This window comes from Strongylocentrotus purpuratus, unplaced genomic scaffold, assembly GCF_000002235.5.
Source record: "Strongylocentrotus purpuratus isolate Spur 01 unplaced genomic scaffold, Spur_5.0 spur5_contig_858, whole genome shotgun sequence".
NCBI lineage: Eukaryota > Metazoa > Echinodermata > Echinoidea > Camarodonta > Strongylocentrotidae > Strongylocentrotus > Strongylocentrotus purpuratus.
The window spans coordinates 1,538,164-1,557,012 of record NW_022145566.1 but is presented as its reverse complement, the minus strand read 5'-3'; the positions used below and the strand labels follow the sequence as shown (position 1 = coordinate 1,557,012).

The following is an 18,849-nucleotide window of genomic DNA, read 5'->3' as shown; positions in this document are numbered from 1 at the left end:
GCATACCAAAACTTTGTATTACCTTTAATTAGTTTAAATAAAACATGTTCTTATTGAGAAACAATGAGGAGTGAGAGGTTTTTGCTAGGACTGATTTTTGGTAATAGTTCAGGACTTCTCAGTGAATAATAATGTATCAATTAAACAAAAGTTGAAATCGAAATCTCTACTCTTGTGCGAGAGAGAGGGATAAAGAGAGATAGAGAGAGAGAGAGAGATGGAGAGAGAGAGAGAGAGAATGAGAGGGAGAGAGAGGGAGAGAGAGAGAGAGAGATGGAGAGAGAGAATGAGAGGAAGAGAGGGGGAGAGAGAGAGAGAGAGAGAGATGGAGAGAGAGAAGGAGAGGGAGAGAGGGGGAGAGAGAGAGAGAGAGAGAAAGAGAGAGAGGGAGATATATATATATAGGAAAGAGGGGAAGAAGGGAGAAAGATAGAGAGGAGGGAGAGGGAGAGAGTGAGGGAGAGAGTGAGAGAGAGAAAGATAGAGAGGAGGGAGAGGGAGAGAGAGGGAGGGTGGAGAGAGAAGCATATGTTTTGAATGGCAAGGCTAAGTCTGAAGCAGTTATCGAAAAGAAATGGATAAAGATAACTCGTGTGCAACAATGGTCTATGCTCACGAAGATTCATTTGCTTACGCAGGGCCGCGTCAGTGACTGGCACAATCAATATCTCTTTGTCCATATCGTATTTAATTTGTGCCCCTTAAGGTTACCGGATATAAAGAAAATGTACAGGAATTTATTTATCAAAAAGTCTCGAGCTTATTACTGTCATATTTCATCGGACAAATGATTGGCAATGTAAGAAAGCACATTAAAAACTAAACTGAAAAGGTGTTTTGAAATTTCTTTGATCTGCCATTTTGAGATAATTATGATTGTCCCAACAATATTCAAACACATGCGTGACTGATTTCCCAGTGCTCTTTCCCTACAAGTATCTTTCAAACGTGTTAGGTCATTGAACCTTTTTTAAATCTCTGATACTGAAATATATAGTTCAAGGGATTTATCAAAATGTTCCCGAATGCCAAAATAACTGATATTAATATGTACAGCGGTCCCTCAAAATTCAAGGTCAATTCCAACCATTTAAAAGATAGAGATTCTAATTCATAGACATGCGTACGACGAAGCATATCGAAACAGAAAATAAGTTCTGGTTGCTCTTTCCCTACAAGTATCTTTCATTAATTATTTCCTCCTTTTTTAAAGGTAAATGATTGAATCGACGGGTAATTGATACTACCTGTATAGATCCACTATATTAACTCCATGAATAATCAACATCATCTGGTGTAACAGTTTAATCATATTAAAGTATGCGTCTTTTTAAAAGCAAACTTTGGCTTCATTCACAGCGCTAACCATTATGAAGTATTATGAAGTATAAATTCCACATGGAGGACAGACATTTCCGTTGCCATTGTGATATTGTTAAAAATGAATTTATTTCTCGAGAGTTGCCAATACTGTTTGTGCATGTTATTCCATTACACACCTCCACAACACACACACGCGCACAATTACACACACACACATCGGAAGATGACGTCAAGGGTTAATATCCAGTCGCTAAGAATCAGATGATATTTATATCTGGGCAAAATCAACAATTCATTCACGCACCCACCCACACAATTCTCACACAACTACACATACCACACACTTTTTTGTTTTTCGGTAATTTTTAGTTAGATTTCATTCATTATCAAAACAGTACAATTAATCATTTAAAATAAAATTCTTTTTCATCATGATAACATAATTATATTAACTTAATACATGTTTAAAAAATTATATACCCACGCCCATATATTTCATCCATCACACACACACATATCACACACGCCGCACAAATTACACACACCCTAATAATTATGTAACCCCAATCCGAAACACATACGAGTATCACACATCCACACGCATAGTACACACGCCCACATATTTCTCCCACGCCCACATATCACCTATTCCACACATATATTACACACGCCCACACATAGCACAAAAGCCCACATATACTACTCTCGCCCATGCTTAATGTTACCTAATACCCCTAAATCTTTCAGATGCGGTGCTTAGAGTATATATATTTTTATCAATACTCCCTTAATATGCATAATATTTATCAATTTTTATGACTATAAATTTACGTCGATAGATCAATAAATGAATTCAATTCAATTCAATCCATTTATTCACTCAATATAAAAACAGATACATAAAATTGCGTATGAACGCATATGACAAATATAAAAAGATGGACATAGTAAAATCAGTAGTTGAAAGCACAAGTAACATAAACTGAGTGGGCATCAAATTAAAGATCTATTTAAAGATCTTGTGAATACATACACACACGTATGGTCTACAATGCAATTGATTATCTAACAATGATCGAAGAGTATTTAGAAATAAACCCCTCAAAATAATTTTTTGAAACTTAAGCATGATCGATTATATCCCTCTCGCCATATTGAGTATCATAACAAATCGGTGTTAATTCCTTTTTATTTAAAAAAAAAACATTCACGGAGTTTTTAATAAATCACAATTAGGGGTAAGGTCAAAGGTGTAAAGTTCAAAATTCACTGCTTTCTTCCGACTATGCATTCAAATTTCCCCATTGCCCGGGCCTTTTCAACAATAATGTTGTTAACCTAGGTATGATCCTTCAGAAAGTTGATGACCACATAATAGCGAAACTTGCCTGACATGTCACCATAGTGCACGAATTTCAATATCAATATCAGATTCTTTAGATTTTGGCATTCATGGACGACCAGTTGGTATTTATTGCCCCCCTGTCATTTACCAAAAAAATCTACTCTCTTATGTCAAATACTGCTTTCTAACTGGCTTCTATCGGAGTCACACCGAAAGAAAATACCGATTGAATTTTCCTTATGTAAACAAAGGTGAAACCGCAGTTTTCTCCTTGTCGTTTTCTAACTGCCGGTGAAATTCACTAGCTGTGGCGAGCCCTTGCCGGAAGTGAAGAATTATTGCGTAATTATTAAGTCCGCGCTCTATCTAACTAGCATGCAACATGTTCAACCATAAGTCAACAAACACAGCTGGTTACGATAAAGCGCGCGTATACTGCGACCTTTCACCATTTTAATCGCTGTTTTAATCGCCTTTTTCTCCCGAACGTGTTTATACTGGCCGTTTCATCGGTGTCACACCGATAGAATGAGAATTTCTCCTGCTCTTGGGCAGGAAAATTTAATCGCCTATTTCTCTTCTTTTCATCGGCTATTTAATCGCCTTTTTCTCCTCTGTTGCTTTATTCTAACTGGCCGTTTCATCGGATGCGTCCGGATGCATCCGATGAAAATCAGCGCAGTTAGAAAAGGGTATTTTAAAAAAAGAAGAGTGCTCTGCACAACAATACCAGTGCTTACCAGTTATTTTGCAACTTTTTTTTTACCCTGCCTTTTATTCTGATGTAGCGCTCACTCCATACCTGCAAAATAATATTAAATATGGTATAACTTTAAAGAAGAATAAACACACTTTCTAATGATAATAATCAAAGCGATGCAAATGCCATGATGAGAGAAATATAATCGATCAAACTTTAGTTTCTAAACTTATTTTGAAAGGTTTAATTTTGACATATCAAGGGTAAATCCATTGGGAGTTGTCTCTTAACCACTATGATAACAAAGTAAATGTAGAAAAAGAAATCATTATCGATTTTGTAAATGTAACTATCGTTTGAATACATTATATTTATACACCAATTTTCGCTGGTACTTTGACACAAAAAGATGAACTATTCTAACCGTTAGTTTTTCATCATCGTTTTATACCTCTGATCAAAATAACGAATAGCTTTCTGGCAATTAAGGATCTTCGTATAATAAGCGAAATGGTACCGGATAAAGAAGCTGTTTTGAATTATATGTCTTCTGACGGTTGGATCAATATCTCTTAATCTGATTCACGATCGCTTTCACCTTTGCTTTCATTTTTGTGCATAACGAGCCTATTATACTATAAAATCAATATGTCTTAGAACCCATATCTTCTGATATTTACCTTTCAAATTTTTGTTGGTGTAAAAAATGATATAGAAATTTTTATTGCCATTTTGTATTAAAGTTCTTTTAACGATGACTCTATCATAGAACTAAGATCAAATGAGAAGCAAGGTTTTAGAGCTTTTATGCATTGATATTTTTAAGTGCTACCATTTTAGAATATGTTTCATACTTCTATGTTATTTCTTTTGAAAAGATCTTTCCTTCTTAAGCGTAACGATTTTCGAAGGCTTTATAACGGCATAAAAGCAAAATGGTAAAGCTTCTATTTCCAAATATTATGCTTAAATGTCATGTTAGATCATCCTTCCTCTGCCAGCCTCTCTCCAAGTTTTGTTCTTTCGAATGTCTTCCCCTCAAAACTAGTGTAGTTAGCACGATAAGATTTCTCCCGGTATTACTTTGTTGAAGCATCAACACGAGAATTTAAATAATATGGTTTTATCGACCATACCATAAGTAAAAAAAGTCTTTAGGAAAATGCTTATGGCTGTTATATGGTTTGTAGGAAAATCTATCGATTCCCATCATCCCTTGAAAACTGACCCCCGAGACATGACCCCCCCCCCCCTAGGACAATAAAATTGGAACAACAATTTTCTAATGATAATGGATTTTTTTTTCCTGACATAAGTGCACTTGATATCGACGTACTAATATTTGACCAAATGCACGACTGTTACTTCGATTGTACAATCATCCTTGCAAGCTTTTGACGAAACTGTGTGCTCGAAGTTTTCCAAGATATTGAAGATTAACAGTCACTTTGCCTTTTTCAACAAATAAGACCCTTTTTTCACTCCCACTTTCATAACTGCATTTCTCAGCCTATAAAAAATACAATACCCCCCCCCCCCCCCCCCCCCGCTTATTCACCGGCTGGCTGTTTCGCTGCTATATATTTTCTCACGAATTGGGCCCCCTCTTTGGCCCCCTCCCCTGCCGCCGGCTGGATCCACCGCTGACGGATAAGTGTTTAGGGGCATTTACACTGTGTTCCAAACACGCCAAAAATGCCAAACCGGAGCCAGACCGCGATGTTACCAAGGGCAACTACGCTTTACCGGCAGAGATGCCAAGCCCGAAACATTCCAAAACGAAGTGTGATCTTTTGGCGTGTTTTGGCGTGTTTTGGCGTGTTTGGCAAGTATGAACGCTCGCAGTTGTAACATCGCGATGTTAGGTCACTTGACTTTAGGAGCGGAGCTAGCTGCCGTCCTTAAAGAAAATGATAGAACGATGTAAACAAAGAATAACATAAGGAAACACAGAAAGAGGAAGTGATAGAATGATAAAAAACAAAGAATAACATAAGAGAAGGTGATACGGAAGGAAGAAACAAAGAATAACATAAGAAAAGACAGAAAGAGAAAGTGATAGAATGATAAAAAACAAAGAATAACATAAGAGAAGGTAATAGAAGGAATAAATAAAGAATAACATAAGGAAACACAAAGGAGGAAATGATAGAAGACACAAAGAATAACATAAGGAAACACAGAAAGAGAAAGTGAAAGAAGGAAATGATAAAGAATAACATAAGAGAAGGTGCTAGAAGGAAAAACAAAGAATAACATAAGGAAACACAGAAAGAGGAAGTGATAGAATGATAAAAAAACAAAGAATAACATAAGAGAAGGTGATACAGAAGGACGGAACAAAGAATAACATAAGGAAACACAGAAAGAGGAAGTGATAGAATGATTAAAAAAAAAATAACATAAGAGAAGGTGATACAGAAGGAATAAACAAAGAATAACATAAGGAAAGACAGAAAGAGAAAGTGATAGAATGATAAAAAAAAACAAAGAATAACATAAGAGAAGGTAATAGAAGGAATAAATAAAGAATAACATAAGGAAACACAAAGGAGGAAGTGATAGAAGGAAGTGATAAAGAATAACATAAGAGAAGGTGCTAGAAGGAAGAACAAAGAATAACATAATGAAACACAGAAAGAGGAAGTGATAGAATGATAAAAAAACAAAGAATTACATAAGAGAAGGTGATACAGAAGGACGGAACAAAGAATAACATAAGGAAACACAGAAAGAGGAAGTGATAGAATGATTAAAAAAAAATAACATAAGAGAAGGTGATACAGAAGGAATAAACAAAGAATAACATAAGGAAAGACAGAAAGAGAAAGTGATAGAATGATAAAAAAAAACAAAGAATAACATAAGAGAAGGTAATAGAAGGAATAAATAAAGAATAACATAAGGAAACACAAAGGAGGAAGTGATAGAAGGAAGTGATAAAGAATAACATAAGAGAAGGTGCTAGAAGGAAAAACAAAGAATAACATAAGGAAAGACAGAAAGAGGAAAGTTTTTGCATCGGAGTGCCGCGCATGCGCATTACCAACTAAAACATGCCAAAACATCACTGAGCTTTTCAGTCGGTGATGTTTCCGCACAATCGAAACGGGTGCGCGAAACATCGCGACTTTTCAAAATGAGGTATTTGACAGTATAAATGGGCCTTTTGTGATCATCTGAGCACGCTATTCTTTGCATGAAAATTTTGTTGACACAACTTAGACCATGGAACGTGTTTGTTGTGACCCACTTCAAGTACGCGTTGTGTACAGACCTGTCTGGAGATTCATCGCGCGGGGGTTGGATGGGGGGGGGGGGGGTTGATGCTTGATTTTAAGTTCGATAATTTCCAAAATCATGGAAGGTATATAAATGGACTCGAAAAATCATTTATAATGATTAAATCCTATCGATATGATAACTGAAAGTCAAAATGGAAATCAGAGAACAGGTATCGCTATAAATGACGATTGTGATATCACTCTTGCATAATATGAGCAATCCCTGGGTTATATGGATACATGCTATGTCATTATAAGAAGAGATTACGCCGTCTTGCCGGCAAACGAGCATGAAAGATTTTTACTCTTTTTCTGGTTGTGCAGTCAGTTCTTTTGTGTTCGGATAATACACACTTGTGCCACTTAATTCAAAGTCCTAAGCTAGGATCATAGGTGAATCCGGGATTCTCCGTCGGAAAGGGTTGAAGGGTGGGCAGGGGCTCAAGTTCAAATAGACCTATACTCACTAATGTATTTTACTTTATGTACTTTCTCTCCCAAACCATACCCTTGGTTATCGATTCACCTGCTATTAAAATGGTATCTCCGTGGACTGGATTGCATTCACTTTTTATACATCAGTTGTTGCTATGTAATGCTATGGTCACAAATCTGAGCAGCGACCGACCGATCAGTAGCCTGCTCGGTCGCTGCTGGAATTAAGGCATCGCCCAGTTCACGGTTGCAGTCTGAGCATGAGCAGATAAAGGTCATTGCAGAACGAATTGTGAAATTCACGGAGACGGAATACTGGATACGTGCTCATGAAAGTTATGTAATCACTATTCAGTTATGCACAAGCGGAGCACTCCATGATACACAGGTGGAAGTATTCTTTGAAAAGGGGAAACAAAGGCTAAGTATGTAGCATCTCCATCGATGTAGGAGTAACTATTTCAAAATGTACAAAGTGGGCCCTCTTCATGTTTTGAAGATCTGTGGATATTCGGGGTCATTGCAGTGATGTGCTAACCGTGAACTGGTCTATTAGGTCGGTGCCGGCCGGCGACCGCCCAGGCACCGAGCGTATTTTGGGCGGCGAGTGAAAAGTGAGCAGGCGCCGCCCAAATTTTAACTCCGCGCTAAAACTTCAGCGGCGACCGAGCGATGCCCTAAAAACGAGCGATGCCTGGGCGGCCGCCGGGCAGAATTGGTTAAAAACTCGCCGCTCGGCCGCCGAGCAGGCAACTTTTGGGTAATGTGACCATAGCATAAAGCAAGTCTCTGGCACGCTTTTTCAGTCGCCAGGGGAAACTTTAGTTTCAAAATTATTCATGAAATTAGTGATCAATACCTTCTGTGACAAGCAACAAAAACCTAATCCTAATTACCTGGGGTACCTGGGGTAAAATTGTTATGTGTTTTTACAGGATGGCCGGCTGTGATGGGTGTCGATCCGTAACTGATACCTATTCATCAGGGGGGATGATCTATTCATTCATCCCCCCCTGATGAATAGGTATTACGTAAGTATCGACACCCATGCCGGCTGTACAAAAGGGTACATGCCCCACCCCCACATCCGCAAGTCATTCATATGTTATGTAAGACTACGCGAGAGTTCGTTCACCGGCCGCTTCCTTGCCAAGGTCAAATTATGTCATCGTTATGAAAGCAGTACCTGGCATTCCCACGTTCAAACAAGAATTCAGCAAGGCAGCCTAAACCAGTGCATCAACTTCAGTCTTCATGTGAGGAAACCGAATCTATCTACAATCAAGCACTTTACCGCGTCGTATATCTTTCGTCTCTGTTTAAATAGGAGCAACTTTCTTGTATAGGAGTGTTTTAGAAGCATCTTTTTTTACCAATTATATAGAAAGATGGTTTTCTGGTTTCTTTCGGTGACTTCATGTGTCCTTTTAGGATTTATCATCTTGGTGTATATCTGGTAAGTTTGTGAAGAGAGTTGGTTTCTAAATCGTCATCTGCATATAATATTCGCGCGGGGGGGGGGGGGGAAACTAAATTCAGACGAGAATTATTTCCGAGAACGGTACAACGAATCGTCTTCTTTCTCTAATAATATAATGAAACGTTAAAGCTTGGGAGGGGGAAACTCCCCCCCCCCCCGCATTACGTCACTGTTGGTCACCAATACGTACCAATATTTGGCTCGCACAATTTCAAATTTGGGCCCCCCCTAAGAAATCCTGGATCCGCGCCTGCCTCAATGAGAAGAGTTTTTATTTTACTTACAAGCATGTCAATGACTTCACTTGCCTGAAGAGCTTTCAGCATTTTTTTTGGAAAAATTTATTTGATTATGATGTACTCCTTTCTCTCTATCCCTCACCCTTTTCCCTTGTCCTTTTCTGTCTCCTTTCCCAAATAGCTATGATATCTGGTGTCGCCGATATTGGATCCGGCATGGAATAAGTTCACCTCCCTCTCAACCTGTTCTTGGCAATACATATGAATGGAGAAAGGTTAGAACACTGAAATACATAAATAGCCTAAAATATTTAGAATTTTTCGGAAATCGTAGTTTTAAGACTGGAGAAAAAGAGGAATGTAGAAATGTGGCTTTAACCAAATATCATGAATACCAAAGGTCGATTTCTAGAAAATATAAGTTTTCAAAGATCCATTAAAATAAATACTAAAATTTGAACTTTCATTTGACCGCTATGCAAAGAATTATTGAAAATGTATTGCATTTTCTTTTTTTAAATATTTTTACTTGTGGGAACTGCCCCCTACCCTAGCCCCCGCTGCGTACACTCATGGTTCATTGACAAAGCAGTGGCCTCGTAACTGTGAGGCCCCATGATCAAAATCGTGTCGATGTGCTATATTGGTGCCCTTTTGTGGGGCATTAATCCTCATTACTGTCATTTATGACTTATGGGCGTAGGTCCCCTATTTGATAAGCATAGAATCATACACATGCTTTAGCAGTCACGCAAAACAAACACTGGCAAATTATTATTCAATAAAATCTGAGAATGTATACTATTATCTAGATCTTTTAGGAATAAATCAATGTCAAAATAATTCCATAAATTGGGGTAAAAAAAATATTACAACTATACGAGCGACAGTGTATATATATACATATATATATATATATAATCTCGTTAATATTTTTTAGATTAACAATAACAAAAATTGGTAATCGTAACAGTCCCCAAAATATTTTTGAACATAATAGACAACTTTTAAACATTTTGTTCATTTTAGGGGCAACATAACAAATACGTAGAGTACAAGCAGAAATACGGCAATTTCTTCGGGTAAGTTTTTTTTTCTTCAACAAGCTCTCAATATTTGTTGACACTCAACTTAAGGATTATTGTTCTGTCATCAACATTATTGTGTTAATAGACGGTTTTTATCATACTACATGTTAACTTCTTTATCTTACATCGATAATCCACTATACTCTTTGAGCAACGAAATTATAAAGATTTACAGCAGATATTGCAAAGGGGCCATAAAGCCTAATATAAGATAGTGTAAGTTGTGATAAGGATTCAACTCATGTTGTAAAGCTATTATTCTGCAGAGTATACAACTTCAATCGACCCATCCTGGTTATAAGTGATCTGGATGCTGCCAGGAACATTCTGGTAAAGGATTTCCATCACTTCTACAACAGGCTAGTAAGTATCTATTATGAAATTTAATAAATGACAGACATAATCTATCGATATTATTTTCTTGTATTGTTAAAGTATGGTACTTCTTTAATCAACTTCCTCTTGTCAGTAAATTTGAATAAATGTATGTTTCTGAAATTGCATGTGCTTGGAAACATTCTAACAATTAATGTAAACCAATGTTGAATCTCTCTCGCTCTCTCGCTCTCTCTCTCTCTCTCTCTCTCTCTCTCTCTATATATATATATATATATAAAACATACAAATGTGTGTGTGTGTGTGTGTGTGTGTGTGATATGTATATATATATATATATATATATATATATATATTTCGCTTCTATTGGTGATCTTGGCATACATCAAATTTTGAAATGTTTAATTACTACCGAGGTTTTGGGAGTTTGTAATTCTAAACATTTTGTTTCTAGAACGCTCCCCTTGCCAATCGTCCTATGGATAAAGCACTCTTCTTCCTCAAAGATGCGAGATGGAAAGTAGTCAGAAATATTAGCTCTCCGACTTTCAGCGCAAGCAAAATGAAACTGGTAAATAAACCCTCTTTTCCTCTCTCTCTCTCTCTCTCTCTCTCTCGTTTGTGTTACATTGTAATCAATAAGAGCAGACTCCCTTAAACTGAAATCATCCTCAGATTAGTTAGTATTTGTATTTGGAACAAGGAAAACTTGAAAATGGTAACAATAAATCGAAGTTGCAAAAGATTGAAGGAAAAAAACCTTCCCAGGAAATCGGAGCAGAAAAGCCTAGATACGATTTCCGGTGGAAACGCTGTTCAACCTTTCACCCCATTGTGTATACATTGAGCGGATATGAGAGCGTTTCGTGTAGTTTATCAGCATCCAGGATAAAATAATGGATACTCAAGTTCAAGAGGCTTCAGATATTACACGAAATACAGGTTTAAAAGAGCAGAAGTCAATATAACCATCGGGTAAAATGGACTGCGACGAAATCAATGATGGCCCTTACAAAAATAGTTTTAGTGTTACTTTGATCAAAACAAAAACATGAGTTTTAAGTAAAGGCCCGGTCACACAGCCCTCCACGGGCGTATCGCGGCCGAATCACGGCCAAAAATTTCTGCCCGTGAAGCAGACGCTGTTGGACGCTTTGAGGTCGCGATAAAGACGCGATACAGCCGTACTTTACTCGTCGTTACACGCGGTAAGAAATTCACACGCGGTTGGCCGCGCGAAAAAGTTTTGGGCTGCCCAAAAATTTAGACCGCGGGTAATCGCGGGCGGTACACGTGGTACACACGCGGTAAAGACGCGGTACAGACGCGGAACGAACGTGCTAGGACGTGCTACGGCCGCGGTTAAGACGTGGTTACACGCGGAATTGGACGCGAAATTTTAGCGGGTAATCGCGGGTGGAGCACGGTCATAGCACGTTTGTTCCGCGTCTGTACCGCGTTGTTATCACGTGCATTAGCGTGTGTACCGCGTGTAAGCGTGGTAGGCCGCGGTACCGCCGTGCTTCACCCGCGATAAGGACGCGGAACAGTCGCCGGCGTCTGTTCCGCGGGCATACCACGGGTAAACCGCGGGTAAGCCAATTTTGCACATTTTGCACCACGGGCAACCGCGGGCAAAAAAAAATCGCGAAATTTTACCCGCGATACAGACGCGAAAGGCTGTGTGACCGGGCCTTAAGAACTATTCTATACGCCGTATGAAGAATACTGTTTAAAAAAAGGGTTGTACATTGTATATTGAAAGTGGGAATTCTGTACAGTTATCTAAAATATAAGTATGTTACCTGCGTCTATTAGTAGTGATTGAGGACTGCTTATACGGTTGTATATTTCTACAATGCACTTTAATGTGGCACTGTAAGACTTATCAAACGTATACCTTATAACTTATACGGCCTAGCAATACTATAGTGATCATTGGATCTACGGTAAATCTGAGAAGACAAAGGAAATGCTGGTATTGTTATTTTGTTTTTTGTTTGTTTTTATCTCAGTTTTATCGTCACATTCATTGGGATTTGAATACATAGAACATTCAGTTAATAATTTATCTTTTTTTTTTTTTTTTTTTTTTTTTTTTTTACAGATGTCCACTTTGGTCAACGAGAAAGCTGATAGACTGGTGGAGAACATTGGACAAGAACAAGAGAAGCATGGTTTTGTAGAATGCAGAGAGTAAGACATTCCATAATTATGTTGAGAAACGTTGCTCATATACACACCAGTACGCTCAAGTAGGTTATAGTCTAGACAACGAACAACATTTTCGGGACATTCTGTAAATGAAGTGAACAAATATTGTTTGCTACGAAGTTCAATTAATAACTGTGATTTCAGACTAGTAATGCCTTCTATAAATTTATCAGAGACCGACCTACAGAGAAACAGACAAATCCAGGCATACCCGGACACAGACAAAGACAGACAGACAGGTATAGAGCATGCAGAGAGAACGAGAGAACGAGAGAGACCGAGACAGAGGGGCACTAACGTATTTGAAACACGGCGAATGACTTAGGAAATGAAGAACGAATACACCTCCTCCTCCTCCTCCTCCTCCTCCCCCCCCCCCCCCCCCCCCCCCCCATTCGAGCAGCTTTCATTCTAACGATTGTTAAAAATAGATATCATTGTGCATTTATCCCATACTACTGCATCACGACTCCATCTCTTTAATTTGTACAGACTTTATGGATCGTACATCATGGACTCGACTACGAGATGTGCTTTTGGACTTGACGTTGATTCACAGGGCGATCCCGAGCACCCTTTTGTTGCTCATGCAAAAAAGACATTCCAGGTTGGGGTTGTCTTCAACCCTCTGATTGTGCTTGTGGGTAAGTGTGAGAGAGAGAAAAAAAAAGACGACTGTTCGACATTAATAAAACATTATATGGATTCGTCATAAAAGAGTGCAAGAAATAAAGAAAAGGTGATCCAGAATTCGTTTATACACTGTAGAAGTCTAGCAGGAAATCTTTCATCGCTAAATTTGATTTAAATTTTAAATATTTACTTAATTTCTAAATTCATCTGTATTTAGACTTTTTAATCCAGTTCGGAATCAAGTCGTTTTTATTAATTATTCAGAATTAATTTGTATTATTAATAAAACATTATATGGATTCGTCATAAAAGAGTGCAATAAAATAAAGAAAAAGTGATCCAGAATTCGTTTATACACTGTAGAAGTCTAGCAGGAAATCTTTCATCGCTAAATTTGATTTAAATTTTAAATATTTACTTAATTTCTAAATTCATCTGTATTTAGACTTTTTAATCCAGTTCGGAATCAAGTCGTTTTTATTAATTATTCAGAATTAATTTGTATTATTAATAAAACATTATATGGATTCGTCATAAAAGAGTGCAAGAAATAAAGAAAAAGTGATCCAGAATTCGTTTATACGCTGTAGAAGTCTAGCAGGAAATCATTCATCGCTAAATTTAATTTAAATTTTAAATATTTACTTAATTTCTAAATTCATCTGTATTTAGAATTTTTAATCCAGTTCGGAATCAAGTCATTTTATAAAGTATTCAAAATTAATTTGTGTTATTTCTAAATACAGCACTTTTCCCCTGGGTGTCCCGCATATTTCTCTACTTTGGCATCGGGGTCCTGAGCAGAGAGTCAATTAAATTCTTCAGGAAAGTCGCGGCCCAGGCAATAGCAATCCGAAGAGGTACGACGAACACAGACAATAAGGTAAGACAATTCTTCTTTTCCTCCTTCGATTGCTTCTTCTCTACCTCCTCTCTCTCTCTTCCTCTTCCTTTCTGTCGTTTTGCACTGCAGCTTTATCCTCATCCTTGTGCTCATTTGTTTATCATTTTTACAGTTGAACGTCGAAATCGCAAGACAGAACCCACTTTTCCCTCCTCGATCCTCTCCTCTCTTTTGTTCATTTCTAGTGGGATTTACCTATTCCTGTTTGTTTCTGTGATCCTTTTCTTGATTCTTGATCGGCTACTTCATAGTTTTTTCCTCTTTCAACGTTTCACACTTCTAGTTCCGAGTGTTGGCTCTTCTTCTATTTTGAAAGGAATTATCTATGATTCCTCCTATTTCTGTTTCTTTCTCTCGTTCCCCTTGCTATGCTTTAACTTCTGCTTTTGTCCAGATGCGACCGGTATATTTAGTTTGTTCAACCGGTTGGTTCTCAAACCAATACAACTCTTCAGATCTCCATATTGTAAGCCTAGTCTTTTCTCCACTATTACCCCCCCCCCCCCTCAAGCTCGGTTTTCTTAGCGTTTTCTCATCACCCATCTTTGCTTTCCACCTTTTATTCGACCCAGTTGCTGCATCTCTTTTTCTTTCTTTTTTCCCTCCTCTTCATCCCGAACCAATTTCCTTCATCCTTTCCGTCTCTCCTTATTTCCCTTTTATTATTCATTTTCAAATTGGTCTCACACAAGATCAGCTTGACCTGTTAATGCTTTTATCATTTGCAACTATATTTCAAATGTATGCATATATTATGCCAGATCGTAAAGGAAAGGGCTGTACGTACATGTTTAAATTTACCGGAATTGAATTATCCAACTTGAATTCGAGTATTATCCTTTTTTGTCATTTTTCTAACACGCAAGATATGTGTCATTCAAAGTAATAAATTTTATAACTTTGTTCTTCAAATTAGAGAGTAGATTTTCTCCAGTTGATAATTGATGCCGCTAAGCAAACAAACGACGATAAGACCGATCAGAAAGAGTGTGAGGATGACACCCATGACGACCTCGACGTTGAGCACGAAGATGATACCCTCTCCGTCACGCGCAATGCTAAGAAGACAACGACCCTAGAAGATGATGAAGTCATGGCACAGGTAATTATATTAAAAGCAGCTATCGCTTGATTTCACACTATGGAAAATTGGAATATTAAATTGTAAAAAAAAAACTAAATTCCTATCTTCCATAAACGTTTGGTATGTTTAAATTCCAATTTCTGACATTTGAATGGTCGGCACACAATAGGTGGCTGTCTGGTATGCATCTGAATCAGGCGCGTACGCAGGATTTTTTCAAGGGGGGGGGGGTTAACATTTATAAATCGGGCCGAAAATTTCGCAACGACTCAGCCAGCCGCTGAATAAGCGGGGGGGGGGGGGGGGTAAGAGGACACCCAAAAAAAAAAAACCAAAGGGGGGGGGGTTTAGGGGGGTTACGGGGGGTTATGGGGGGTTATGGGGGGTGGGTTTACACACAAAAAATACCCAAAAAATACCCCCCCCCCCCCCCCCCGTACGCGCCTGATCTGAATAACTCACCTTTCTTACCTTCTGCAGGCAATGTTCTTCTTTCTCGGTGGATTCGAGACGACCAGCGCCCTCTGCGGTTTCTCCTCTTACCTTCTCGCCGTGAATCCAGAGACTCAGGACAAGCTTCTCGAAGAAATTGACGAAATGGCGCCCACGGCAGAATGTGTAACATACACTACGATCACCAAGATGACCTATCTAGACCAAGTGCTACGTGAAACTTTGCGTCTCTATCCCATTGCCCCAATGTAAATATTTTTCATTTCTTTATAACTTAACATGCAATTAAGACATCATTTTATTCCCTGTAGATTATGTTTTTAATTTGCAAAATAAAAATTTACGCAAGCAGTAAAAAAAAACAATGATAACTTAACAACAATCTATCTATAAGTATGACATTTCCTTGACATAATTATTGATCAATGACTTTATACAAGGAATAAGGAGTGATCCGTTGGTCTAATGCAATAAAGCAAGAGAATATTCACGAGGAGTAGTCTACAAGTACAATGTACGCTGGCTCCCTTAATTCGTCTCGAACCCGGGACCTTCCGGTAATGAGATCAATACTTTGTTCCCTGAAGCACGTACACTGAGTGATTTCAAGTTTGGTGTTAGTGTTAGTGTTAGTGTTTAGAGCAGTCAAGAGCTCTTAAATCGAGCGGAGAATTTGCTGATGAAATTAAGAGCCCGATACCGATATCAAAATCGATAGCTTAAAACCAGCCGTGACGTCACCACATACTTGATTTTACGACGATGATTTAAAAATAGTACATCAAAACTAAAGATATCATGAAAAGTACAGAATAAATTTAAACCTATTTCTCTGGTCTTAAAAAATAACTAATTTTACACGAAAGAATATATGAATAACGTGTTTCCCCCCCTTTTTTTTTTGATCGTCAGACAATAAATTGGCGTCGTTCGTGCGTTGACTGTGTGCGGGTACAACACTAACACCGAACTGGAAATCAACATTTGCTTAATCCCTAGGGGCTAGTGTTAGTGAATAGGACATTTGTACGTAAAATATTAACACCAGCCACAAAGGTCGGTTCAGCAAACGACAATTTTGCAAAATCGATAACACTAGCTACCAGAAGTTGACGATAGTCAGAAGTCAAAGCCTTAACACCAGCTGATTTCCATTTCGGTGTTTAAGGCTGGTGTTAGTGTTTATTAAACACTAACACCAGCCTTAAACACCCAACTTGAAATTACTCACTGCCTTCTTCGTGTGCCTCTAATATCCCAGTCACACCAAAAAAGACCGAACAGAAAAACACGTTAACCCGGATTGCAAAGAATTGGTGTCGGTTTGGAATCAGTGTCGAGTCGATTTGGCGGTGTGACTCATGTATTAGGAAAAGCCATTTTTGTTTAACCTTCCTTTCTCCATTAATTTGTTTGTAGCGCCAATCGTATCTGTAGCAAAGAGTATCAGATAAATGGTTACACCATACCAAGGGGAATGGAGGTCCAAATCCCCATCTACGCCATACAACGGGATCCAGAGATTTGGTCGGAGCCAGACAAGTTCATCCCTGAAAGGTATCATCTCTTTGATACTTCCAATGTATCATTTCTTTAAATAATATTCCAAAGGGAGAACGCAGGGGTATTGTATAAGATAATTCTTTACTTTAAACAAACTTTATTTCATACATTACAATCTTAGTCAGATCCAATGAAGAGTGTATTTTTTCTTTTGTGTGTGTGTGTATATTTTATTTTCGGCGAATTCGAACAAATTAAGATGAATAGGAATTCTAACTGCATCAACCTTTTTAAATCACAAATAACCTTTTAAAATCATTTAAAAAACTGCAGGTTCACAAAGGAGAATCGAGAGAAGCAACACCCACTTGCTTGGATCCCTTTCGGTAGCGGACCCAGGATGTGCCTAGGTATGAGGTTCGCTTTTATGGAAGCTAAGATTGCCCTCGTCCGAGTCTTGAGGGAATTCCGCTTCGAGACGTGCCCTCAAACTGAGGTACAAACACATCCAATTCTTAATGTTAAATTAACAATGATAAATGCCTTACCAAATACAACGTAAGTATTCTTGTTTTTGTAGTTGCTGTTGTTGTTGTTGTAACCCTACCATCCCTCCCCCATATCGTAAATTAAAATTTCTGTAAAAACTTAAACCCTATATGCTTAACATGAATGACTATTTTTATGATCTTAACATCTAGCCTATTGTGAATACTTATTTTTGTAACCTTATCCTTTATCTTTGAATTCATAAGAATTGTCAAATGAATCTCTTTCGGAGCTCTGCAGGAGTGTTAAGAATGCATTTGAAAGGCTACCGTAGAGAAGACTTAATAATTCCTTCTTTTTTGTTATAGATACCACCAACGTTGGGAGCTCTTGGATTTATCACTCCACAGAACGGTATTACGCTTCGAGCAGTGCCACGGAGCTAAATCAAATAATTCATTGAATAAACACAAATAAGTTGTACATATTAAAAAGAAACAGTTAACCATATTCAAAGGTTTATATTACCCCCCCCCCCCTTGCTACCGTAAATTGTATAGTTGTGTAAAGTAGAACACGAGCATATTCAAAATGAGACTGTGCTGTTATTTTAATTTTAACTGTATTAGTAAGGTTTTCTTTGTACCAAAATATTAATCATGAATACCCGAATTGAACATAAACAACTGCAAGTGTGTATGGTAGATAATATTCTTATGTTTGGCGATCTTTAAATCATTTGAAAATAATTGTGTACTATAAGTGATCAATCAACGTTGAAAATCGTCATAGAACAATGAATATTCAGACAGTTTATTGCTTTGGCTTCATACATCAATGCAGTTCGTGTTCGAAGAGAACATTTAATGGATAAATTATGTATTTTCTACAACTCTAGAATAGACAAAAGGCAAATTTAGTATTTTCATCATTTTATTGTAATGACCCATAATTATTAACTAAGACTGCCGTGAAAATGTTACACAGAAAACTATATTTTGTGAGATAAAGAACTGTTCAGATGGAACTTATGGGACGCTTGACACGTGGAGAAGTAATAGAAAAGATCAAGTGCAAAAGAGTGGAAGAAAGAGAAGAAAAAATGTCTGGGCGGATGTAGTCATAGAGATGGCTTCAGGAGAGTAGAGAGAAATGACCATAATAGACGATGAGCTCCTCGTGAAGAATAAAAGAGTTTTAGTAGAACATGATCGCCAAAGTCGATAGATACGGAATATGGCACAGATATAGAAAGAGATAGCGAGAGAAAGAGAAAGAGAGAGAGAGAGGGAATTTATAATCATGTCAAACCTTAACTCGTTTGAATAACATAAAAGTT

The 18,849-nt window shown here is 37.8% G+C and overlaps 1 protein-coding gene across 1 annotated transcript; it reads left to right on the top strand.

Annotated features, from left to right (window-relative positions):
• The first annotated feature begins 8,234 nt into the window (after positions 1-8,234).
• Positions 8,235-18,613, top strand: LOC100889363 (cytochrome P450 3A6). Its single transcript, XM_030997499.1, has 13 exons — positions 8,235-8,543; positions 8,988-9,081; positions 9,836-9,888; positions 10,161-10,257; positions 10,685-10,801; positions 12,338-12,426; positions 12,937-13,088; positions 13,824-13,960; positions 14,898-15,083; positions 15,546-15,766; positions 16,938-17,075; positions 17,355-17,517; positions 17,879-18,613. Exons 1-13 carry the CDS (start codon positions 8,476-8,478, stop codon positions 17,954-17,956), a joined length of 1,593 nt encoding a protein of 530 aa, XP_030853359.1. The 5' UTR covers positions 8,235-8,475; the 3' UTR covers positions 17,957-18,613.
• Positions 18,614-18,849: the final 236 nt, after the last annotated feature.

Bases quoted from the DNA above. Each gene is read 5' to 3' on its own strand.
- LOC100889363 (XM_030997499.1), top strand. From the start codon at position 8,476: ATGGTTTTCTGGTTTCTTTCGGTGACTTCATGTGTCCTTTTAGGATTT. The intron at 8,544-8,987 runs GTAAGTTTGTGA...TTTCCCAAATAG, and splicing joins ATCATCTTGGTGTATATCTG to CTATGATATCTGGTGTCGCC. The intron at 10,258-10,684 runs GTAAGTATCTAT...TTTTGTTTCTAG, and splicing joins ATCACTTCTACAACAGGCTA to AACGCTCCCCTTGCCAATCG.